The following is a 26,193-nucleotide window of genomic DNA, read 5'->3' on the forward strand; positions in this document are numbered from 1 at the left end:
TGCAAACATGCTATATCAATTCAGACAGTACACATACATAAAAAGAGAGCATGGGTCACACACAATAACATGCATAGTTTATCCATCCCTAGGAGCAGTGATTATCTAGAATAGTCTAAACTACTATTATGCATTAACGTAAAAGTCAAAACTAAGGCACAGATTTACTATAGAGTTACTGAGTTCATGCCCATAGTACTACAAGAAGTGTTTTGGGCTGCAATAAAACTGGAAGCTTTAAATGCTAGGGCAGAGAGGACATGTGTTTTTACCAGCCAATCTGCCTGTGGGTTGCTTGTTTACAATGACTATATCACTTTTAAATCAGACATTGAAGTGAAGGTACTACAGTAAGTCATATGTGTTTCCGTTAGTTATTACTGTTATCTTTGTTGTACTGCAATAAGGAGTCTTCCATATTGCAAGGTGTCAGTGTCCACAAGAATGTAGCCTTCAAATACCTAGTGAGAAATGGCCTCTCTCCTGTTATCCCACCTAGCATTAAGGCAGTGGGTAAAGCTTATACTTCAATGCAATTTTAATCTAGAGGTGGACAGAAATCTCTGTACGTCAAAATATCGAAGAAAAAGTATTATGGGGCCAAAAAATTGAGGCCTAAATATCAAGAACCAATATATTGAGAAGGGATAAATGGCTAAGTAGTGATTTACTGTTTTTATCTCCACAACTACATTCCTTGAAGATCATCAAGGTAGATTTATGTGAAGTTAACTATAGTAAATCTACCCTTTACTGTGCATACTTACTTTCAGTGTAGGAAAGTGCTCTCTTTCTTGGCATGGTTACCCCCATTTTCTGCCTGTTGTCAGTGTGTTTGACTGTGTTCACTGGGATCCTGCTAACCAGGACCCCAGTGATTATGCTCTCTCCACTAAATTTGGTTGCTACTTACCTTTTCTTACCACAATTGGCATACTGGTCCCCCCATGTAAGTCCCTAATATATGGTACCTAGGTACCCAGAGGGCAGGGTGCAGGCACCGGTGTGTGAGAACACACCTGCACTAGCAGAGGTGCCCCAACAAACCCTAGATCCATTTTCTTGGACTTTATGAGTGCGGGGATGCCATTTTATGCATTTACTAGACATAGGTCACTACTTATGTCCAGCTACATAATGGTAACCTGGGCATGTTTGGTATCAAACATGTTGGAATCATACCCCAATACTGTTACAAGTATTGGAAGTTTGATTCCATGCACTCTGGGGGTTCCTTAGAGGACCCCCAGCATTGCTACCACCAGTCTTACAGTGCTTTCTTGGCAGCCCAGTTGCTGTCACCCCTCAGACAGGTTTCTGCCCTACTGCTGCTTGTTCTGATCAAGCTCAGAAAGGTAGAACAAAGGATTTCCTTTGGGGGAAAGAGGTAACACCCTCTCCCTTTAGAAATAGGTGTTACATGGCTTGGGAGGGCTAGCCTCCCATTTGGTGCCCTCTGTGCATAAACCAGTCCACATCGGTTCAGGGACCCCTAGTCCCTGCTCTGGAGTGAAACTGGACAATGGAAAGGGGAGTGACCACTCCCCTGTCCATCACCACCCCAGGGGTGGTGCCCGGAGCTCCTCCAAAGGGTCCGAAGGTTCTGCCATCTTGTTTCCAGGGTTGGCAGGGAACTCTGGTAGCATCTGAGTAGCCAGGCCAGGCAGGTGACGTCAGAGTTCACTCATGATAGGTGTTTACCTGGTTAGGTGACCAACCTCCCTTTCAGGGCTATTTAGGGTCTCTCTCTTGGGTGGGTCCTCATATTCGGCTTGCAAGATCCCAGCAGGACTCCTTTGCAACCTCTGCTTTGACTTCTGGCCACTGGAACCGCGACTGGACCCTCCAGGAACTGACAAACGCTACTACAACAAAGAAGACTCTTCTGCAACTTTGTTTCCACGTCTCATGCCAGCTTAGCAACATTTACCCGGCCATGCATCCTCAGAAGACTACAACTCTTCAGCCTGCACAAGAAGAAGAAGGAATCTTCCTTGGAGTGAAGGAGTCACTTCACTGCAACCGCAGGCACCTACAGCAAGGGACAACCGGCTGCGTGGATCTCCTCTCATCTTGAGCTCCGTGAATCCTGCAACACAGGTGGTGGTCTGGAGTAGTCCTCTTGGACCTCTCTGCCAGCTGTCCAACTTTGGTGGAGGTAAGCCTTTTCCTTCCCGCGCAGGGCAGTAACCCCGAGCACCGTGTCCCTTGCAGCTGCCAAGGCTTGTTTGCATCTCCTCCAAGGAATCTTCAGGTGACATGTAGCTTTGGCTCCCAGCACTCCATCCTGCAAAATACAGCCTCCTGCGTGGTTCTCCTGTGGCTTGGGATCCTCTTTTGCAGTGATGCATGGGCTTCTTCTGTGACTCCTGTGTCCCTGTACTGTGAGACTCCTGTGGGTGCTGCCTCTGCTCCAGTGGGCTCTCTGTGACGCTGAAGGTCCCCTTTGACTCCCCCGCCTAGGTTGAGTCCTCATGGGCCCTGCTGGTCCCAGGCAGCACCTCTTTTCCACTAACCGCGTGTTTGCCTTTGCCAAGGATTGGTGGTGGAATTCCTACACGGACACCCGTCTGCAATCTTCCTTCTAGCATAGGGCTTCATCTGCATTCGTCAGAAACTCTTCTACGGCTCAAGGGCTGCAGTGCTGACCTGTTCTTCATCACAGTAGACCAACTCCTGCATCCACAGCTGGGTGGGTAGTAGTCTCTACTCTTTCTGGTCTCGCTGCGACTTTTGGACTTGGTCCCCTCTCTCCACAGGTCTTCTTTCTTCAGGAATCCACCGCTGGTTTTCTTGCAGTCTTCTCTGGTTGTCTTCTTTTTCTTCTTTTCCTCCTTTTGGGTGCGTTGGGGAAAATCCAGTGATTTACTCCTGCACTCCTGGTCACTGTTGGGGTACTGAGTTAGTTACCTTTGTGGTTTTCTAGTACTCCCAGCTCCCCTCTACACATTTTACTTACCTAGGTGGGGGGTACCTTATTTGTATTAAATTTTTTTAGTGTATGGTTTGTACTCCCACTAGGCTCACTATTGGTTATTGCTATTTGCACTGTTTTCTAACCTTTTCTATGCCCGTTTCTGACAACTAGTGTTTATATTTAGTGTATTACTTACCTCCTAAGGCTACGTTACCTTTTCTAGTATTGTGTGGTGATTTCTTCCAAAAATAAAGTACCTTTATTTTTGTACAACTGAATGTTTTCTTTCATGCGTGTAAGTGCTGTGTGACTACAGCGGTACTGCATGAGCTTTGCATGTCTACTAGATAAGCCTTGGCTGCTCATCCACAGCTACCTCTAGAGAGCCTGGCTTCTAGACACTTCCTACACTTCACTAAGAGGGGTACTTGGACCTGGTATAAGGTGTAACTACCATAGGTACCCACCACACACCAAGCCAGCTTCCTACATTAGTATATATGTGTTCCTCCATATTCTGAAGTCAAGTGGCATGATGTATGGATAAGTATGCCGTTACCGCCTATTCTGCATCTGACACTATGACATGTGTCTTCATTCCACATTCTAACCTGCCTAACTGTCTGAGCAAATCTCAGTAATCCCACAGAGTAAGAATTTAGCTTTACTGTTCTCTAACCAATACCTGGAACCAAAATCCTCCATTTGCTGTCAGAACAGGATAAAGGGTGGTCTGACAAATCCTAACAGTATTGATCTCAAATGTGAGAATTTACAAAACATGAAACTTCAGTCCATGTCCTTTCTTAAACTAGTAAATGTGCAATGGAATATTCAGTGTAAGCTTGCATCCAATTAATTTCCTGCTGCTCACTAAAAAGATGCATTGGACAGGGAAGAATGCTTACATTTTTAAACTGTTCAAAATGGACTTCGTTTGCTTTCATCTCTTTCTCTGCTGCCTCGTGCCATTTGAGTTTGCGTAGAATGTTGGTCGGATCACGATAGGACTCATCTTCTGCAATTTTGTACTTTTCTTCCATCCACAGGATGAGCTCAGTTGCTTCTCGATTGAATTCCTATTACAAAACACAGAAAATGTAAGAGTTTTGTCCTTCTATTGCAGAACACATTTCAGTTCATCATGTAGTTGTGTGAGGCTTATACGGGGTAATTATTCTGTGGCTAGAAGCCAAGACTATTCAAAACAGTCCTCAAACACCTTTTGTGAGGAAGCCAGTTTAGGACCTAGGACTTAGAAGATGAAGCATGGGGTTCTACTGTTTCAGAACCGGAGCACAAACTTTGACTGTCACTGATCGCGTTCTTTTGCAATGAGCCCTTGCATTACAAACAATTCTCTCTTCATCATTTCAGATACACATAGGTGCTTAAGAAATTTCCAGTAGCCTATTTACTAAGAAAGAGTAAGTAAAGGCTTGAGACCAAATAAATCCATGTCAGGTGGTTGCATTCCTTTCCCTGGTCCTAATACCCTTTACAATTACATGGTCTGATCCCAGTTGGGAACTTGCAATCCAATACATTATTTTGCCTCATTGTCAGATTTAGAAATTCGGGCCCACCATAACGTCCAACTAAACATATGTGCCTAGATTTACAGCAGTATGTAACTGTGACATCGAAAAATATAGAGATCATCTAAAATGTCATGTTACAAGAACAAATTCCTAGTAAATCTATTCTCAATTAGAAAACAGATAAAGCATTTCTTCTGAACCCAGTTCTGAAAACCACCCTGTGTTCACTGAAATGTTTAACATACAAAAGATCACAGCGTTACATTGAAGTAGAGAGAAGCAGAGCCACCATATCGTAATTATAACTAAGTACTGCACTACTGAATATCATGATATAAGGATATCATGGACAAAATACCAAAGACCAAAATATAGAAAGGTAAGTGTATATAAAGGAAGTATAGATTTACAATTCCTAACTCCACATCTACCTACTTTGAAATATCTATATCATGACGGTACATATATGTGGAGTTAGGTATTGAAAATTACCTTTCGATATTTTGGTTTTGATATTTTCTCCTCTATATTTCATCCTCGATACTAAGCGGGATTACTTAACCAAGCACAAAGAAGGCAGGATTTTGGGTATTTTTCCCTGCTTTCATCACCCCTGTCCTTTTTGTCCACCAATTCAGCTGCATATCCTCTAAGAGGAGCCAGCGAATAACAGAGCACTGCTACTGCAACAAATGTGGAAAATTATAACTTTCCTTGAACTTGACCCATGTTTTCTGTGCACCAGCAATGGCTTTCCCAAATCACAAGAATTGTGTCAGGGTTTTGAGAAACTCCTAATGAACAAATCCAGCTAAGACTTCCAGAGATCTCGCCACTAGGAGCCCTGCCACACTAGTAAATATGCACAATAACCCTACAATGCATTATTCTTTGGCACCTCGGGACACACACATTTAATATTTGAAGCAAATTAACATATTTTTTGTAAACATTCCTGGATCCAAGGAAATCCCAATCCCATGAGGTTAAAAGGAGCCACCTCTGTTCACCCTCTGAAGCACATGTTTGATTAGGAGAAGTCCCTACCCTACTTTTATCATGTATAGTTTTCACACTACAACATTGCAAAGCCTATCCTCCATATTTAGTCCAAGCTAGCATTCATTGACAACACCACCCATACAGAGAACACCTTAACAATTCCCACTGTTGAAACACCTGGTGACATATCACAAGTAGTGCCAACTGCCCTGGTCTGTGCTGCAATGCTTCTTTAACTGTTTGCACAGACCAGGACAGAGCTGCCCTATTATACTGATGTGCTGTTTCCACTGCATGCGCAAACTCACAGGTGCACTGGGAACAGTGAATCAGTAAGAGGCAGATTGGGCTGCAATCTGGTTTGCAATTCAAAGACGGACAAACCCCCCCCCCCCCAGACAGCTGCAGTGACTGACTGCACGTACCTGAACAATGATGCCTGGTAGAGTCACTGTGGCCCTCCTTCCCCTATTTCAAGGGGCACCCTATAGGGTGGCATTGACTGTTTGCCAACCTCAATGTGGTGCACAGTTAGTGCACTTCCTTATGGTCTCGTTGTCTCTGTACCCACATCCATACTATGGCATAGAGGCAATGGGTAGATTTTTCCTCATCTGCATGGGACCACACCTCAATGCAAATGAGGGACCACACTTCTCATGAGAGGGCTGATGCAAAACGTGCACAGGCTCAATCCGTATTATAGAAGGCACGTAGACATCCATGGCAGCCCTAGGGAATTTACTGTAATGAGGCCCCTTGTGTTCAAAGGTCTGTCATATACAGACAACCTCATAACTGAAGATATTTCACAAAGAGTTTGTCTGTTCCATTGTGTAGGTGCAGGATTTGTCCATCTTCATAGTGCTTATTTGGTGCTGATCAAGTTAAATGAAATGAAATGAAAATAAAATGAAAAACACCTCTAAAGCACACTTTAAAGGTAGCAATCTCCAGGTGCTGTACAACAATTACATGTCTAGATGGATGGACTAAAACAAGAATGACTTGAATACTCATCTGAAGTCTGGAAGGCTCTTGATGCTTCATAGAAGGCCTGGGAGAGCATTCAAGAGATTAATGCCTTCACGAACAATGCCTCAATCAGAGGGTATACTGGCCTTCGTTTGCATAAACATTTTTTCTTTAGAGAAAAGTAGGTCTCTCACGGAACGCATAGAAGAATTTGGTTCTTCAAGTAATTAGATGCTGAACCACTCTTACAACTATATATAAGGGAGAACCTGAAGTCAACTGGTTTCCAGAGCACACCTGTGCAGTTGTTGGTGGGTCTCTGACAAGGGATCTCTTTTCCCAGAGACCTGTAGCCAACAGAACACCTGTATTTTGAACTTTTTATACTTTAATCTGACATTTCCTAGTGATGCTCAAGGATAGTTAAATGTCATAATCCATCAGTGAATGGACTAGTTATCCAAGAATGACATGATGTAGACATAGTGGGACAATATCAACAATACATTTATTGTGTCCTAGGTCGAAAAAGACAATAAACCACTTCCCCCTGTAGAGTCTCATCAACTATCACCCCAAGGATTTTTATTTTGCTTGATTGTATCACAGGGTAATTTCAAAGTTTTCGGTTCATAGAACATTTGAGCTTTAGCTGTATTTACCTCCAGCCAACAGGGCCTCATGAATTATTGGATTTTTTCCAAGCAGCGATGATGCCTGATGACCTTTACTACTAGTTGGCTGTCATTCAGGTATGACTGAAAGTAGAGGCAAAAGTCTATAAATATCCTGTAAGCGTAACATACAGAAGTTGAACACATAAGTTGACAGAGCAGAAACCTGTCGAACTCTGTGTGAAAGCCTTTCGGGGGAACTTGTGAAGAAACCCAATATGGCCACCTTAAATGTTGCAGCTAAGAAGAATACAAACCATTGGTCGAAAATTCTCTTAATATAAGCCACCACTTCCAACCAATGTAGAAAAGTTGGGTGGTTCACCACGTCAACGGCTCAGGCAGATCGAACAATACTAATATATTAAGGGGATCAATAATTTCACCCCGAGTGCAAGGCCTAAAACTGCGGTGTCTCTTCTGAAGTTCTTCTATGAAGGCTCATTCATCATAGTGTTAATGGTTTAATCTTCTCCACAATTACAAGGCAAACTCTTTTCTCATCAACCTCTATGCCAGACTTTGCCGGCTGGACAGGGTTAAGAGATCAGTTGCAAAAAATGGGATTTCTTGGATTAATATCAGCATCCATTCTGTGCCCTTTCAGTCAAGCCTATCTTTTTTTAATCAGGGCATTTTATTGGATTTTGTATCAAAAGGAGGTACAATGTGGATAAAATGTCAACAATTGACAATAACGACAAGACATTCCATTGGGTGGAGTCATATAGGGCAACCCCGCCTTGCAGTGTGGCTGGGGTTGACCGCCTTTATCAAAATAGTGTAAAGTAACAAACAGGGTAAAAACAATAACAATGCATTCACTGTCAGTGCCACCTCTGATGGCGATTTGAGAAAAAGGAAAAGTACTCCACTCATCACCTCAGGCACCTGAGGCACCATCCACCCTCTTCACATGCTCTCTGTTCATTTTTCACAGTGAAGAGTAAGAACAAAGCATAACGTCAAACAAACATTTAGTATATTTGATCAAGCCCACTGGACTGTAAATAAAAAAAACATTTCAGGCCTTTAGTGGAGGATCCAAAAAGAGTAAGAGTTTCTCTTTTCAACTGTCAGAATGTGAAATCTAAAAAGAACAAGAGTTTGCATTTGAAAATGGTAGTGGGTACAGGGAGTTTTTTGCGCTGTCAGAATGTCTCTTTACTATTTGATTCAAATATTCTAGCAATCTATTTATGATTTTTCCTGGGACAGATTGCTAAAACTAATGCTAGCAAAATCCCTGTGTCAGTCTGTTGATGTGTGTGAAGCTGAAATTGTAGCTATAAGGGGTGACAGAGAAGAAGCCAGGAATGAGACCTGCTCCAGTCAACTGTAGTTGTAGTGGTGCTAGGACAGGATTTCAGGAACTAAAATATCCACTGATATGAATATTGTGTCAAACCCTTTCTTTGCCAAAATATTGTGTTTATATACTTATAAGGTATATGACAAAAATATTGTGTCAAAAGTATAGTCAAAGAAAATATTGTTAAAAAAGAAAAATATATAGGCCCTCATTCCAACTTTGTTGCTGGCCCAGCGGGGATGTCGGCCGCAACACGGGAGCCGGCTCCAAATGGAGCCGGCGGTGTTGCGGCGGTGCGACGGGTGCAGTTGTACCCGTCGTGCTTTTCACTGAAGCTCCATGGGGCAGTGGCAGGGGGCCTGCAACTCCCCTTTCCGCCAGCCTTTTCATGGCAGTTCCTACCGCCATGAAAAGATTGGCGGGAGAGGGACTCGTAGTCCCGTGGGCAGCGCTGCAAGCAGCGCTGCCCTGGAGGATTACAACCGCCAGGACCAACGTGGCGGTAAACCGGCGGTCCCGCCGGTGCAACCGCGGCGCTTCCGCCATGGTCGTAATTCCATGGATTGCACCGCCAGCCTGTTGGCGGTGCATCCATCGAAACAGCCCTGGCGGTCTTTGACCGCGAGGGTTGTAAGGAGGGACATAGTTTCTTAATGATTATCTAATTATAGGTAATAATTTAAAATATAAACTGAAAAATATAGTATATATATGTGTATGTATATATATATCTATATATATATATAGATATATATATACACACACACACTTAACCTACTGGCAGTCGCCAGCAGGTAGTTATAGTTAGGACCTAGCCCTAGTTTCCATAGGAAGAGCGTTCTTTGTTTTGCCAATAACTTTGGCGCCGCTTGACAAATATTCACGACATTTTCAAAACTAATACAACAGTCAGTTCAGCTGCTGTCTCGAAAGTTTTGGGGTGATCTGTCAAGCAGTGTTTGAGATAAAAACGGGGGTCCCAAAACATGTTTTCCACATAGTGATTTTGAACTTCATTACAACTCGAATCGCTGGAAGAAATTACCTCAAATCTGGCAGAAAGCTAACTCTTGGTCCAGAAAGCGTGCTTTTTGTGATTTGGTGTAAATCCGTTGAGTAGTTTTTAAGATATCAATGGTTAAAAAATATAGATATCTAGGGTTGCGGACCCTCCACAGATCCAACTGTCCCCGTGCTGTTATCTAATTGGCTGCCATTTTGGGACTTATCTTCAGCCAAGTCCCAAAGAAAAAAAATAAAAAAAGGGCCAGGTTATGGAATACCCAAAGCCCCTAGCCTTGTCCCAGGGGTCCCCCTGGGTCCCTGGCAGGGCTAAAAGGCATTTTTTGTTTTTTATCTCAGAAGAATCCACAGATAGATCCACAGTTTTCAGAGATTTTTTTTTTGTTTGTTTTTTTAAAGCGCAGTCTCCAGTGCTCTTAATTTCTTATGCCCCCGGGCTGGGCCAGGTCTCTGCGCCGCTGAGGGTGTGTGTTTGGTGCTTATCTGTGGCCCCCACAGTGGTCCTCTAAACACCCCAGGTCTGCCCTCCGAAGACACAGGCACTTACCTGCAAGCAGATCTGAAAGCGAGTGCTCGCAGTCTCCATAGGAGCCCATGTTAAATTTGTCTCAACTTTGGCCTTTGCACCCGGCTACCTCGTGTTGCTTGTGGTGGGTGTTTGGGGTTAACTTGAACCTCAACCTGTAGACTTCCTAACCCCTGGAGACTGGAACAGTAAGTCATGTACTTACCTGTAAAACGCACTAAACTTTCTTCCCCCCAGGAACTGTTTCTGAAAATTGCAGTGTGTCAACTTTTTAAAAATCATTTATTTAAAAACTGTATGGCTAGCAAATTTGATACATAAGTGAAATACATATTTATTGATGTACTTACCTGCAACTTGAATCTTGTGGTTCTAGAAATAAATTAACAAAAGATATTTTTTTCTACAGAAAAACAATTGGTCTGGAGTTAAGTAACTGAGTGTGTGCTTCGTCTATTGTCTGGGTGTGTACAACAAATGCTTTGCACTACCCTCTGATAAGCCTAACTGCTCGACCACGCTACCACAAAAGACAGCATTAGTATTATCTACTTTAGACTCTGTGAAGCCTTTGGGGAACCCCTGGACTCTGTGCACACTATACCTCATTTTGGTGTAGTGTATACAGAGTCAGCTTCCTACAAAAGGTTTAAACAACTTTCGGTGCTTTGGATGAATTGGGACATGGAAATATGCATCCTGCAGGTCTAGGGTCTTTATGTGGTTCCCATGGTTGAGAAGGTGTAAAATGTCTTGCAGGGGGATTGTGCTGAAGACACTTTTTTCAAGTATTTCTTGAGCTTCCAAAGGTCCAAGATAGGGCACAAGTCTCCTGATTTTGTCTTTATGAAAAAGAAATGGGAGTAGAAACTTATTCCCCTCTGAGCCTTTGGGACCTATTCTATTGCGCCCTTCGCTAGCATGATATGTATTTCCATCAAAAGCTGTTCTAGATTGGGGGATGGGGTCCATTCGGGGGGACATTTGGAGGTTTCGGTATAAATTCAAGTGTATGTCCCCGAGATAGGACATCCAGGACACACTTGTCGGTAGTGATGAGGGACCACTGACGAAGGTAATTGGATATGCTCCCCCCCAAGTTGTTTTGTTTGGTAGTGAGTGGCAACTGGCACAAAGGAGGGGACACTGTTTTCTAGTTGTATCTTCCTTCTGGGGGGCTGCTTGCCTCTTGTTGGCTGCTTGTATTCCACCAATGGAGGTTGGCAGTACTGCTGTATTGGGAATGATATTGAGTCTGGAATAGTTTAAATTGCTGTTTGTAGGATTGGAATCCTCCTCAATAAGAGTAGGAGCCTCTGCCTCTAGCTCCTGAAAAGGGCTGCCTTTTCATCTGTAGAGTGCCTAGAGACTTGCTGTGTCCATGTTGGATTTAACAGATTTTAAAGCATTGTCAATATGTTGGCCAAACAAGGCTTCTCCATCATACGCCATATCCAAGATCTTAGTTTAGATCTCTGGTATGAAGGATGTTGCTTTCAGCCAGCCTCGTCAATGAAGTACTGCCGCTCCAGCTAATTGCCTGAACCTGGTTGATGAAACATCTATGGCACAGTCAGTGATCTCAGCTGAGGCTCTTTTTCCCCCTTGGTGAATCTTCTTGGTGTCCACCCTTGCATCTTCTAGCAAAAGGTCTATAAATTGCACCATAACAGACCACATCTGTCTGTCGAATCTCCCTAGGATTGCCAAAGAGTTGGCTGCTCTAACGGTGATGGCTACCATACTGGAGAAATATTTGCTGAGGCTAACAAGGTGGCGTCCATCCCTATGAGGTGGAGCAGTGACAGGGGTTGATGGATTCCTAGAATGCCTTTGGGCAGCTGTTGTAATCCAGCTTAAGGTGGCACACTAGACATGCCGGAGAGTCATCTGGAGTTTTGTATTTTATGTCCAATCTGGGCAAAAACTGCCAAGATTGTGGCTGGGTTTCTCATGGTTTTTAGTGCCAAATAAAGTCAACTAAAGGCATGGTCCTTAATGATTTTTTCATCGGCTCCTTAAAGTCATGCAGAAACCAGATGGTCTGTTTAAAGGTAATAGGAAGTTGAATCCTCTTTGCCATTCTTTCCATTATGTTATGGAAACCACCAATATCTTCTGGTGGTGAGTCGACCGGTGGTGGTATGGGAGTAGAAGGTGCCTGGATCAAATAGGATGATCTGCTGGTGGATCCGCAATAGTGTGAGATATCAGTGGTAAAGGAGTTTCCTGAAACTGTAAAGTGCGTGGATGAGGGGTTTGTGTGCATCCTTGGAGTTCTTAAAGACATCTCTTGGTGTGATATAGAATCAGCTGTTGCTGGTTCAGGAAACCTCCTATAATATATTTATATATGTATATATATATATATATATATATATAATATGCATATGCTGCAGATTGGAAACTAGTTCCCGTGGCATCTGGAGTGAGTGTTCCTGTTGTTCGTGGTGTTCATAGTAAGGAAGCTGCTCCCCATAATGTTTTGGGTGTTCAGCCGCATAATACTCATCCTCATTATACTGGTCGTCATCATCCTCCTGACACTTTACATGTAATTCAGAGGGGCTACACGCCACCCCGAAAGGCACCTTCCTCATATGAGTCATGTTCGTCAAACAAATATACCAGAGGGAATGGTAAAACTTTGCTTGGAGATGTGTGAGCGGTATGAATTAAATCTTCATCTGAAGGTTGAACAAGCTGTATTATTGAACCAGGCATTAATGGTGTTAAAGATGCCTCTACGGGTTGTGTTTTCTTGGACAGTGCTGGTGCCGGAGGTGATCTTGTTGAGGTGATTATCATCAATGGAGTCTTTGTCAGAGGGGCTACCTTCAATGGTTTAGCCATCAATGGAATCTTTGTCGACATCTTCAACGATGTGAACGTCAGCGGTATTCTCGTAGTCAACAATGTCGTCGATGGTGGTTTTTTCAAAGGTGACTGCAGCAGCATAGCTGAAGAGTGTAGTTTCTGAGGCATTTTTTTTTTAATATGGTGCTGTCGTCTACGATAATATGCGAGAAATTATGGTGGTTAACCATGCTGGAGATGAAGACAATATCACTGGAGTCAGCGCTGAGGTAAACGTATACAATGTAGTTGTACATATCCTCGACGATGCTGTCATTGACGATGTTGTTGTCGACGGTGAGAATGTTGACAACAATTTTAATTTAGGTTCAGAAAGTGTTTCTGTAGTTGCTGGAAGATATTTTGAGGGCCTCCTACAGAAACTTCTCTGACAGATGGAGGTTGAAGGTTCAGATGGAAACTGAGAGGAAATGTTTGCTGTTTTCGCCAGTGGCAGATGCTCCTCTTATTTTTTATGGTGCCTGGAGAACTCATGGTGTATTTTCTTTGAAGCTTTTTTAGGTGGTTTGGAAGTCTCTTTAACTTGAGGGCTATCCCTCTTGTGACATTTAACAGTTGTAGAAGATTCATCACTTTCTACCTCAGAAAGAGGGACTTCCTTAGATATTAACTTCTGCAACCATAATAACAATCTCCCCTCTCTGTCCTTGAGCTTTGTGTGAGAGAAAGTGTGGCAAATTTTACAGTCTTTCACTGTATGCTCAGGATGAAGACAGCAAACGCACTCTTTATGAGGGTCATCTAAGTGCAATCTCTTTTTGCCACAAGTAACACATGGCCTAAATAAACTCTTTTTAGGTTTATCTGACATGGTTAGGAAGAAAATGAGTTACTTACCTGTAACTGTGGTTCTCCAGTATTGGTATCTTTCATAGATTCACATGCTTGAATCATTCCCCGTCGTCGAAGTGGGAGTCCCACGTTACATAGAAAGCAATAAATAGAGAAAAACCTTTTTTTTTTTTTTTTTTTGCAATTGAAGTCAATAGGAAAAACACCTTCAATTGTAGAACTATCAGCCTCTTTAGAAAGAGCCCAAATTTCAGCCAATCAGGCGTGACCACCCCCTTAGAACCCTCAGCACAGAGACTCAGTCTCTCAGATTTCTCCGCACTCGAGATTACAGGGAAAAAACCAAAGGAGGTGAGCCTCTCTGGGGAGGAGGGTGGGTCGCATGTGAATCTATGAAAGATACCAATACTGGAGAACCACAGTTACAGGTAAGTAACTCATTTTCTTCTCCAGTATTGGGGTATCTTTCATAGATTCACATGCTTGAATCAGAATAGCCAGCAGTAAGAACAAAAGTTTGAATCCTGTAACACCAATAGTATGCCTATGTATAATGCATGCTATCTAAATCTATATAGGCAATTAACATTTGCAAATTAAGCGCTAACCATATTAGCTATATAAAACCATCTACATATATATATATATATATATATATATATATATATATATATATATATATATACACATCTATATATATATAACATATACCTATACCCACACGCATGAAACTATATACTTTAAATTACTCTTCAAACAATACAGAGAGGATGGAGGGTAAGAGGTTATTGGCTCACCTTATGCAAATAAATTACGCAATACCGCTTGTGCTACCGCAGCATCCACCTTGTCAGAAGCTTCTAGGCAGTAATGCTAGGTGAAAGTGTGAGCACGTTTCCATGTTGCAGCCCTGCAGATCTGATTCAGAGGGACTCCAGCGAATAGAGCTGTTGAAGTGGATACCGCTCTAGTGGAATGCGCTCTGACACTGGATGGTAATGGCTTCCCTGCCAACTGGTGGCACAACTGAATGGCGGAAGAGATCCAGCGCGCTATAGTCTGTTTAGTGACTGCTTTACCCTTATTGAACTTTCCATAGCTGATAAATAATTGATCAGATTTACGGAAGCCGCTTGTCCTTTAAATATAAAATTTGAAACAGCGTTTAATGTCTAAAGAATGTAGAGCTCGTTCCGCTGCCGTTTGCGGATTTGGAAAAAATGTTCTGAGAATCACCGGTTCATTTAGGTGAAAAGATGATGGGACTTTAGGTATAAACTTTGGATTAGTTCTCAAAATGACCACCTCTGGCTTGAATTGGAGGAAAGGTGGAGAAATTGTGAAGGCTTGGATATCGCTGACTCTCTTTGCTGACGTCAAGGCCAGAAGTAGAGCTGTTTTAAAAGAGATGAACTTGAGATCCACTTTATGAATGGGTTTGAACGGATGTTTCATTAATTGGGAGAGCACAATGTTCAAATGCCATTGCGGTGCAGGACGATGAACTGGTGGAAACATCCTAAATAAACCTTTAAGAAATTGTTTTATTATTCTGGACGACCATAGTGAAGGTGACTGAGAAGTCCGCCGGAAACGGGATATGGCTGCTAGATGCACCCTAATAGATGAATGTGACAGGCCGGATTTAGCCAAATGCAATAAATATGGCAAAATTTGCTCAGGAGATGACGTTAGAGGGTGAACGTTGGAAGTTGAGCACCATAAGCAAAACCTCTTCCACTTAAACTCGTATGTTCGGTTTGTAGACTGAGCTCTGGCGCAGGCAAGTACTTCCCTGCAATCCGGAGGGATATTTAATCCATCGAATTCATAGAATTCAGGAGCCAGGCTGATAAACGAAGAGATGTCGGGTTGGGATGACGAACCTGACCCTGGCTCATTGTTAACAAATCCGGTATTGCCTTCAGCCGAATGTGAGGTTGTTCTGAAAGTAATAGAAGTTCTGTGAACCAGAACTGGCGTGGCCATCTGGGAGCGATTAGTAGAATCCTGCATTGTTCCTTCTTCATCTTTTGCAGAAGCCTCGGGATGAGTGGAAGCGGGGGAAAAGCGTATGCATAAATCCCTGACCATCTGATCAAAAACGCATTCCCCTTTGATCCCCTCTGTGGACGCCAACTTGCGAAGTGTTGGCATTTCTTGTTGTCTCTGGTCGCGAACAGATCTAGACTGGGTTTGCCCCAACGACGAAAGAGACTGTCGAGAACTGACTGATTGAGTTCCCACTCGTGACAGCTGGTTCGAGTCCTGCTTAAGGCATCTGCCCAGGTGTTGGTGATCCCTGGGAGATGTTCTGCCCTGATGGAAATTCGATGTTGAATTACCCAATGCCACAGTTTCTGCGCCTCCAGGGATAATGCCCGAGATCTTGTGCCTCCCTGCTTGTTGATGTAATGCATGACCGTGGTATTGTCTGTTCTTATCAAAACTGAAGAATCTCTGATGTTCGTGAGGAAGGATTTGAGTGCCAAGGCAACCGCTCTTAATTCCAATACATTTATGTGGAGCGTTGATTCTTGAGTGGACCATTTTCCCCTCACAGAAAGATCCTGTAAATGAGCACCCCATCCCTCTAGGGATGCATCTGTTGTTACTACGTGTATGGTCCTGTCTTTCAGAAATGACAGACCGTCGGAAACGAGGGGAGTTTCCTTCCACCACCTGAAAGCCTGCTTTGCTGAAGGGGTTATTCGAATTACATCGTCGAAAGAGCCTTCTATCTGCTTCCATTGATTGTCTAATTGTTGTTGAAGAGTCCTCATGTGTAGACGACAGTTCTTTATCAAAGGAATGCAAGACAATAGGATCCCCAGAAAAGACTTGTAAGTCCGCACTGAAGCAGACTTTCTTTTGCTGAGACGTGTTGCTAAGTCTCGAAGTTTCTTTCTTCTGTCCTGCGAAGCAAACGCTTTCGCTTGCACAGTGTCCAAGATGGCTCCTAGAAACGTGATGTTCTGGATAGGTTCTAGGTGAGACTTGCGATAATTGACTGTCAAGCCCAAAGCTCCGAAAAGGGAGAGACATGTCTCCGTGTCCCTGGCAGCCTTCGATGTTGTACGTGCTTTTATTAGCCAGTCGTCTAAGTACGGGAACACCTGTACCCCTAATTGTCTGAGGTGGGCCGCCAGTGGCGCCAAAACCTTGGTGAACACTCTTGGGGCCGACCTGAGGCCAAAAGGCAACACTTTGAACTGGAAATGAATGCCTGCAACCCTGAACCGCAAGAATTTCCGATGATTGGGGTGAATGGGAATGTGGAAATATGCGTCCTGAAGATCTAACAATGTCATAAAATCCCCTCGGTTGAGCAGGCGCAGGACGTCTTGAAGAGAGATCATGCGAAAAGATTGTTTCTTGAGGTATTTGATGAGCGAACGAAGGTCTAGAATAGGCCTCCAGTCCCCGGTCTTCTTCCGGATAAGGAAGAAACGGGAGTAAAAACCTGTTCCCCTCTGGCTCTTTGGTACGATCTCTATTGCTCCCTTCCTCATTAAAATAGCAATCTGTTCCATAAGCTCGTTGAGATGGGCTGGCGGGGGACCTCTTGGTGGTACTTGAGGGGGAGGTTGGTTGAATTCTAGTGTATGCCCCCGGTTGATAATATCCAATACCCATTTGTCTGTAGTTATACTGGACCACTGGTGTAGAAATCTGGAAATTCTTCCCCCTATAAGAGTGTTGATATATGGGCTGGGTGCAGACACTTGATGAGGGTCACTGCTTTCTTGCTGTTTCTTTTGCCCTGAACGCCGACTTTCCTTTCGCTTGTTGCCTGAAGCGAGCGGATGACTGCTGATGAAAGGAATGCGGTTGTTGCTGGCCGAAAGGTTGAACGAAATTGACCTTGGTAAGAGGAGTAATGCCGATATTGTTGAGAGCCTCCTCTATATGAAAAGGTTCCTCTCCCTCTCGCTCCCCGAAAGGGTTGCCTCTTGTACTGTAGCGTTGCCAATGATCTGGCTGTCTCAGTGTCTGCCTTAATCGACTGTAATGCATCATCGACATGCTTGCCAAACAAAAGCTCGCCATCATACGGCATATCCAGAATTTTCAATTGAACTTCAGGCCTAAACGAGGTAGCCTTAAGCCACCCCTGGCGTCTAAGTACGGCCGCTCCGGCCAACTGTCGAAATCCTGTAGAGGAAACATCAATTGCAGAGTCTATGATTTCAGCCGAAATCCTTTCTCCTTCTTACAGAATTCTACATGCTTCTACTCTACTGCTCTCAGGCAACATATCTATGAATTGTGACATGTCAGACCACATCTGGCGATCGTATCTCCCCAGTATTGCTAGAGAGTTACCTGCTCTCACAGTGGTGGCAGCCATAGTTGAAAACTTCTTGCCTATGGAGTCCAAACGACGTCCTTCCTTGTCTGGAGGGGCAGTCAGAGATGCCGATGGATTCCTGGACCTCATCTGAGCTGCCTGCGAAATAACCGAATCCGGTTTAGGATGGCTGATCAAACATGCTGGGGAGTTGTCTGGTGCCTTATACTTCTTCTCTAGTCTCAGTAAGACTGCGGGAATGGAGGATGGAGTCTGCATTACCTTTAGGCCCTCCTCCCAAATGAAATCAGCAATGGGTATGGCCCTTACCGATTTCCTAGTGTCTTCTTTAAAGTCATAAAGAAAGCAGTACTGTTTCGAAGTAATTGGCAGCTGGAATCTTTTCGCAGCTCTTTCCATGACACTATGGAAACTCCCAATGTCCTGCGGTGGAGAGTCCACTGGCGGTGGTGTAGACGAAGATGGAGTTTGGATTTGATACTCATCCCACTCCGGAATGAGAGAATCCGAGTCTTGTATCTCCCCTTCTTCTTGCTCCTCCTTGGATGAAGGTGAAGCAACACCCTGAACCGATGAAGGTGCTGTGGTAGGCCCCAGAAATTCTGAAGGTCTAGCCGGAGTGGACACTGGCGTCTGTGGAGGTTGTACCGGTGTAGAAGAACCAGCTGGAGGAAATCTCGAATAATAATCTTGCATCATCTGTTGAAGGTTGTTTATCAACGAGACCGGCATCTGGACTGTCTGCTCTTGTTGTTGTAGATGACTTTGATCCTGCTGGTCCGAATAATGGTGAAGATCCTCCTCCTCATCGTCCTCTTGGCACTTAATGCATAGTTCAGATGGACTACGTGCCACCGGAAAAAAGCCGTCATCAGAATAAACATCACCGTCATCATCTTCATCAGCAAATAGATGTTGCGGAGGAATTGGTGCAACCTTGCTGGGCGATGTATGAGATGGAAGCAATAAAGAAGACTTGCTCTTTACAGGTAAAATTCTCTGCGGTAAATAAGGAGATGTTCCAAAGTGAGGATAATGAGTCGTCGACGGAGCTGCCGTCGACGGTGTAGTCGGCCTCGGTGCTGCCAGTGTCAACGAAGGTGTCGTCGACGAAGTCAATATTGCTACGCCCTCCGTCGACGGGGTTGCCGTCGACGGGGCTGTCGTCGACAGGTGCGCGTCGTCGGTATTTTCGTCGGTGAAACCGACGGTGATCTTCTGAATTTTCTCGTCGATGAATGCGTCGACGGCAAAGATTTCAGCTTCTTACCCGTCGACGGCTTCTTTATTTTCAAGGTGTGCGACGACGACGGACCATACTTCAGACTCACCGATGTTATCACCGTAGATGATAGTGGAGACGAAGTTACTATCATCGGTGATGGAGGAGCCGTAAACGTGGTCGTCACTGTAGTCGTCGTCGAAGGAAGACCTGTCGTCGACGGAGCGCTCGTCGACGGTGTCGTCGACGGTGTCGTCGACGGTGTAGATTTTTGGGGACGTCGACGGAGGCAGTGAGCTTGAAGGCCTCTTAAGCTTCTTTGATGAAGCAGCAGGTGTGGATGGCTCTGAGTGAACCTTGCCACATGCTACCTTGGATGTTGAAGGTAGATCCCCTGGCTTGTCCTTAAAAGCATGCAGCTTTTTAGCTGACTTACTGCTTGAAGGGGATAGGCTCTCCACCGACCTCTTACTTTTCTTTGAGGTGACAGAAGTGTCACTCTCCTCCTCAGAAAGAGCTTCTCTTGCCTTTCTTTTCTGGAGCCAAAGCAGGAGCCTGGCTTCTCTGTCCCTCAGAGTCTTGTTGGGAAAGGTCCTGCAGATCTTACAGTCCTTAACCTTGTGCTCTGGATGTAAGCAGTAGATACATTCCTTGTGAGGATCCTCACAGTGAAGTCTCAATTTTCCACAGGTCCCACAGGGCCTAAAGAGACCTTTTCTTGTAGACATGATGGAAAAAACTTCTGTAGAAAAAGTAAAGTGAAAATTTCCAAGAATTTCTCTTGAAGAAATAGAAAACTGAGCAGAGCTCAGGGAGACTCCCTTACACACGACGTGCGGTAGAAAATCTGAGAGACTGAGTCTCTGTGCTGAGGGTTCTAAAGGGGTGGTCACGCCTGATTGGCTGAAATTTGGGCTCTTTCTAAAGAGGCTGATAGTTCTACAATTGAAGGTGTTTTTCCTATTGACTTCAATTGAAAAAAAAAAAAAAAGGTTTTTCTATATTTATTGCTTTCTATGTACCGTGGGACTCCCACTTCGACGACGGGGAATGATTCAAGCATGTGAATCTATGAAAGATACCCCAATACTGGAGAAATGTAAATGTATATAATATATAGAGAGCTATGGCCTGAGAAGAAATCTTCCTGAAGTAGCTTTTATGAAGGAAAAACTGAGCAGAGCTCAGGGAGACTCCCATCACACGATGTGCTGTAGAAAATCGGAGAGACTGGAGCATCTGTGTTCGGGGTTCTAAAGGGTGCTGTTGTCTGACTGGCTGGACTTTGGGTCTTTTTAAATGGCACTGATAAGCTATTAATTTGAATGTCTTCAACATTTATTCCTATGTGGAATTTTCTCTACTGCTTTCCATGGTACAGTGGGACTCTCGCTTCGACGACTGGGAATGATTTAAGCATGTGCATCTATGAAAGATCCAATACTGGAGAATGACTGCTACACAAAACCGCTTAATGGACTTGGGTTGGTCATCACCAGGAGAAACAGCACAAAGATGGAGAGCCTTGCGTGCCGAGAACTTAAGTAAATAGAAAGCAAGACTGTAGGGTGTTCTAAAAGGAAAAGTATGAGGATCATGGTTGTCCCTAGAAACATGAAACAAAGAGGGGGAATTGGGAAAATTAATATGGAATAGAGGGACCACGGCTAGTTTATGTAAAGACTGTGCTTGCCTACCTGTTTTGCCTAATGCTTCATAAAAGAACTGTATAAATAAATGCTTGTCACCAATACAAGTGCCATTACTTGACCATAAGCAATGTTATTTTGTTTCTGTTTTATATGAGAAAAGCAATAAAGTTTTCTAAGTATAAGGAGACAAACTAAGGGGGTCATTATGAGTCTGGCGATCACTAGACCGCCACACTCAGGGATGGCAGTCAGACCGCCACCAATGTGGCTGTCCCAGTGCCACATTACAACCCTGGCAGTCGGGCCGCCAGGGAACCGCCAGCTCTGCTAGGATTTCAGGGATCCCAGCAGGATGCAGGTGGTGGCAATCCTAATCCGCGAGGGCAGCGCTGCCCTGGGGATTACAACCACCTTCTCCGCAGGCGATTTCATGGCAGTACCACCACCATGAAAATGCTGGCAGAGAACTGGTGCAGGGGGCCCCAGGGCGGGCCCTCCACTGCCCATAAACTTGGCATTGGCAGTGCAGGGCCCACCTGGCCATCACCATCGCAATATTCACTGTCTGCTTTGCAGCCAGTGAACACTGCGAGGGTGCTGTGGCACCCTGCGGGCTATAGCATTGCCTCAGGCTCAATAGGAGCCGGAGACAATGCTGTAGCCTGTTGCCCGCTAGGCCAGCGGGCGGAAACTCAGGTTTCCGTCCACTGACCTAGCGGGAAACTTTTAATGGGGCCAGTGGGGAGGTAGCCTGTGTAGCGGCAACCTCCCCGTCAGAAGTTCTGGGGTTGGTAAAAAACGTAAAAAACGTCCGCCGAACTCATAATCACCCCCTAAGTGGCATGATTCATTATGAAGGGCACTCCTATTCTGTAATCCTGTATGCCTCATGTGGTTTCTCCACAAGCAATTTTTGCTGTCCTAATGTGTTAGATTCCTAAATCTACTCTTGTTGAGGCTACCTGGATAGATTGTATTAATCTAAAAAGGGTTCAAATCAAGACTGAAATTGTGTACTGAATGGCAAACCTATTTAATACTGCCTTCTTAACACAAAGTTAAACACATTGACTAAAGGCTATTAAGAACCTTATACTGATAATGTTATTGTCATAGTTAATATGGTTCTGCCCATTATACCAGGGCACTCAACAAGGCTGTAAACGCAGATCTCAATGTGTATTACAGTCCTTTACCTTGTATTGTGTGTAATAATCTGAAAGGGACAAGGCTAAATAGACTGTTGCCAGCATAGCTGTGTTAGGGTTCCACTTTAGAGGGTTCTCCAAATCTGGATTAATAAATAACAATTGAGGATTGACGGGGTATGGATTAAGAAATTCAATCCTACATTGACTTAGCCTATTTTGCAATTCAGTGGTCAAAGCACTCCATTCCACGATGAAGCAGCACAGAAATTTTCTTTCAGCCCTATATCCTGGTGGAATACAATAACTTCAGAAAGGCCACCTCGGAAGAGTCACAAGTTGAGAAAGAGCTAATCATACATGAGAAAACACTTCTTCTAACTTACCATGATGACAGAGAAAACAGATCACATTGAAATGTCTATGAAAGCAGTGGAGACCAAAGTAAAGAATTACATTTATTCAAGGGATTAAAATCCTGTATGGAGGAGCACAGATTGTTATGATGTCCTAGTATAGGTGAAGAAGGGTTAATGTCCTACTGGGAGTGTCCCAACATTTGTGCAAGCAATTTAAGCACACCACACTGCATTAAGGGCAATGATCTAAAAAATTATACAATACAATCCTTCTTTAAGGATTGTCACTCATCCTTTTAAATGATTATAGATCAACAACCATAGTGCTTTCTAATTTAAGAGCAAAATATTGTTCCTGATTCTATTTTTGTGATATGATAAAACTTTGAGTTTTGTAACACTGTATTTCACAATGCGTGTTATCAAATTCTGAAGGTGATTTATTCATTATTTTCTCCAGTTTTGAGGCATCATAAATTGGAGCATTCTGCTTGATAACAAGTGATTTGCTCAAGGCTTTTTGACTTTACAAAGCTTTTTCAATGGTTGAGAATTTGAGAGTAATTACTCTAAGGTATTTAGTTATTTACAAACCATTCTCTTGAATCAAATTATAAAAGTAATACCTTGTGTAACCTTCATACTACTTCAGTGCTACTGTCTGTGGCTTAAAGTGGGGGACTGACCTGCTTGGAACCATATCTAAATGCAACATTTAGACAACATCTTGAATACTAGTATGATGCCCCGGTTAATTAACCATATTGCTGCTAAGCATACTGGATGCACAACGAGAAAATAATTACATTCTTTTACATCAGTGCTGTACAAATCACATATAGCAAAACATAGCAGCATCTAGCAGTGCGGAGTGGGCACAATGGAGATGCCTAATTTACAACTCCTAATGGGACAGTACCTGTTTTTGCTATGGTTCAATCAAAGACACTGGCAACTTTACTTTACCTGCAGTCTTAGAGAATCTAGTAAGTTATTCTTCCTCTTTTCGCTTTGCTGTGTCAACTCATTCAATCGAATTTTAGTGTTCACCACCCTCTCTGCAATCCTGCAATGTTAACCAGAAAGCACAACTTAAAACCTTATTTGTATTCCTGCATTTAAAGAGTTTGATAATTGAATATCCCTAGCAATCTCCGTTTACAAAGTCCCATTAACTTTTGTAGCCTCTGGCATCTGCAGAGGCTGGACTGCACACATTGAACTGCACACATTAAAAACAAGAAGTAATTATTTTAAGCCAATCAAAAATATTAAACTCAAGATCAGTATAGATTCTCACTACACTTTGGATAATTTAATAATATGTGGTTATGCCCTCTGTTTTCTCTTTGGGGACTTACTGTATTGAAGATATGTTGTTTTCACCCACTGCAAGTCTTTTAATAAGAATAATATGCCTCCTATTCTATGACCATCTTTAGTAGATGCCTTTGTTATTAGTTCAAAAGCAGAAAGACAGTTGCAGTTTAAAAAAAACATGGGATCTATGTGTTAATCACAGAAGTGAATTCACGTTCCAGCTTTCAATTATTGATTTGCATGAAGCTGCCCTTAGATTCCATGATTGCATGAATGAAGTGGGGAGATGGATGAAGCAAAACTGCCTAAAATTAAACTCGGGCAAAACTGAGGTTCTCCTTTTCGGTAACAACCCCTCCTTCTGGCCTCCTATCTTGTGGCCACAGAATCTGGGAACACTTACCGTCCCTGTCAAGAAAGTCAGAAACCTGGATGTCTTGTTTGATGACAGACTGACGTTCCGAGCCAAGGTGAATGAGCTCACCTCATCCTCCTTCAACACTTTAAGGATAATCAAAAAAACTTCTCTCTCTGGTCCTGTCAAAAATTGATTACTGCAATACCCTCCAACTTGACCTGCAACAATGTCCACTGAACAGCCTTCAAACTGTGCAGAATGCAGCAGCTTGCATGCTATTATGGATCTCAAAATTACAGTCAGCTTCCCAGGCCCTATATAAACTTCACTGGCTGCCCCCAGAAAACACATGACTTTCAAAGCCCCCTGTGTCGCCTAGAAGGCCCTACATAACTCAGGACCTGAATATTTTAGAAATAGCCTCCAATGGTATACCCCTGTTGGAACACTATGGTCTGGTCTAGCTAATAATTATTAGGATTTCCTGTCTTCAACTAGCTAACTGGGGAGGCAGGGGTTTCACTGGCTACTAAGCTATGCAACAGCCTTCCACTATAGCTGAAGTTACTGACCACCCTGCTTCGGTTTAGTAAAGACCTAAAAAACTTTGTTTTTTTACCAATTAATCTCAGACTGATTCTGTAACTTCATTCTTTATAGCACTGTAAGTCCTATACCTCCCCAGTGGCAAGATGACTTATGGCATTCACATGCAACAAAAATTAACATTAATTTGTGTTCTTTCTCTTTATATGGTTACTAAATATCTGTGGACTGTATTTTCCTTATGCTACTAACTCTGAAAGATTTCCAAAATAGTGCAAACAGTACAAATCATGTAATTGGTAATGTGCCCTCTCTGAGTTGAAAGAATATTAATCAACACAGAATGTTTCAACACATCAATACTTATCACCTTTTATTGGCAGCTGCTGTTTGTTTCTATTTCTTATGTTCTGCTCTTAGAAGTCCTCCTTGTGGGGGAAGTAAAGAATGTGTAAAGTTGTGCCAGATTATGGGTCCTCTCTTTGTAAAGGTGTGCATGCATACTTTGAGTTCTTTAAAATATGACTGTGAGATGGGTTATTTCCAGTCATACCACTTTTCCTCTTTTTAGGAAAATCCTATTTACTTTTCGGAAATCTGGTGCCAAACTTCCCAATAATGTACATCATGACAGCTTTATCAATGTATAAAACACAACATGTGGTAATTTGTCTCAATAATACTGTATTGCTTCTAATTACATAGAGCACCAGTCGTCCTATGCCTCGTTCTCTCCGTCCATTCATGATTTTTCTTTGCATTTTGATACTTGTAGTTCTGTACATATATGGGAAAATCAAAACCAAGTGTTCTAGATTGACAAAATAAAATAGGACTGGGTGACCTTATCATGTTTGTCATTAGACACATTAATTAGACAAACAATAGACAGCTGATGATACCCTATACAAAGCAAGATGGAATATATTGCTAGAGCCCAAATTACATATTATTAGTTATGGCTTTACCTGACTAAAACAATACAAGATGATGAGGATGATGATACTGCATGTCCCAAATCTAGTAACCTGCCATAAAGTGTTATGGATACATGTTACTTCTGTAGTTCACATTGTGATTTAGTAGTTGATGCTGGAAATTATAATTGGAATTAAATGGATAGAAAAAAAATGCTTTTTTATTGGGTGACTATAACACTATGGCCCTCATTCTGACCTTGGCGGGCGGCGGAGGCCGCCCGCCAAAGTCCCGCCGTCAGGTTACCGTTCCGCGGTCGAAAGACCGCGGCGGTAATTCTGACTTTCCCGCTGGGCTGGCGGGCGGTCTCCTTCAGACCGCCAGCCAGCCCAGCGGGAAAGAGGCTTCCACGATGAAGCCGGCTCGGAATCGAGCCGGCGGAGTGGAAGCTGTGCGACGGGTGCAGTTGCACCCGTCGCGTATTTCACTGTCTGCGCAGCAGACAGTGAAATACATGTAGGGGCCCTCTTACGGGGGCCCCTGCAATGCCCATGCCAGTGGCATGGGCACTGCAGGGGCCCCCAGGGGCCCCGCGACCCCCCCTACCGCCATCCGGATCTCGGCGGTCCGACCGCCGGGATCTGGATGGCGGTAGGGGGGGTCAGAATCCCCGCGGCGGTGCAGCAAGCTGCGCCGCCGCGGAGGATTCAATGGGGCCG

General features: G+C 43.6%; 1 protein-coding gene across 1 annotated transcript in view; it reads right to left on the reverse strand.

The window, feature by feature from the left end:
- The window catches only part of SPTBN5 (spectrin beta, non-erythrocytic 5), a 1,780,873-nt gene that overhangs the window by 1,282,934 nt on the left and 471,746 nt on the right, over positions 1 to 26,193 (reverse strand). Inside the window, exons 22-23 of the mRNA XM_069208774.1 lie at positions 23,299 to 23,398; positions 3,826 to 3,996 (exon numbers count right to left, since the gene is read on the reverse strand). Coding sequence (XP_069064875.1) covers positions 3,826 to 3,996; positions 23,299 to 23,398 — 271 coding nt within the window. The remainder of the gene's footprint in view (positions 1 to 3,825; positions 3,997 to 23,298; positions 23,399 to 26,193) is intronic.

Source organism: Pleurodeles waltl, chromosome 9 (assembly GCF_031143425.1).
Source record: "Pleurodeles waltl isolate 20211129_DDA chromosome 9, aPleWal1.hap1.20221129, whole genome shotgun sequence".
Classification (NCBI taxonomy): Eukaryota; Metazoa; Chordata; class Amphibia; order Caudata; family Salamandridae; genus Pleurodeles; species Pleurodeles waltl.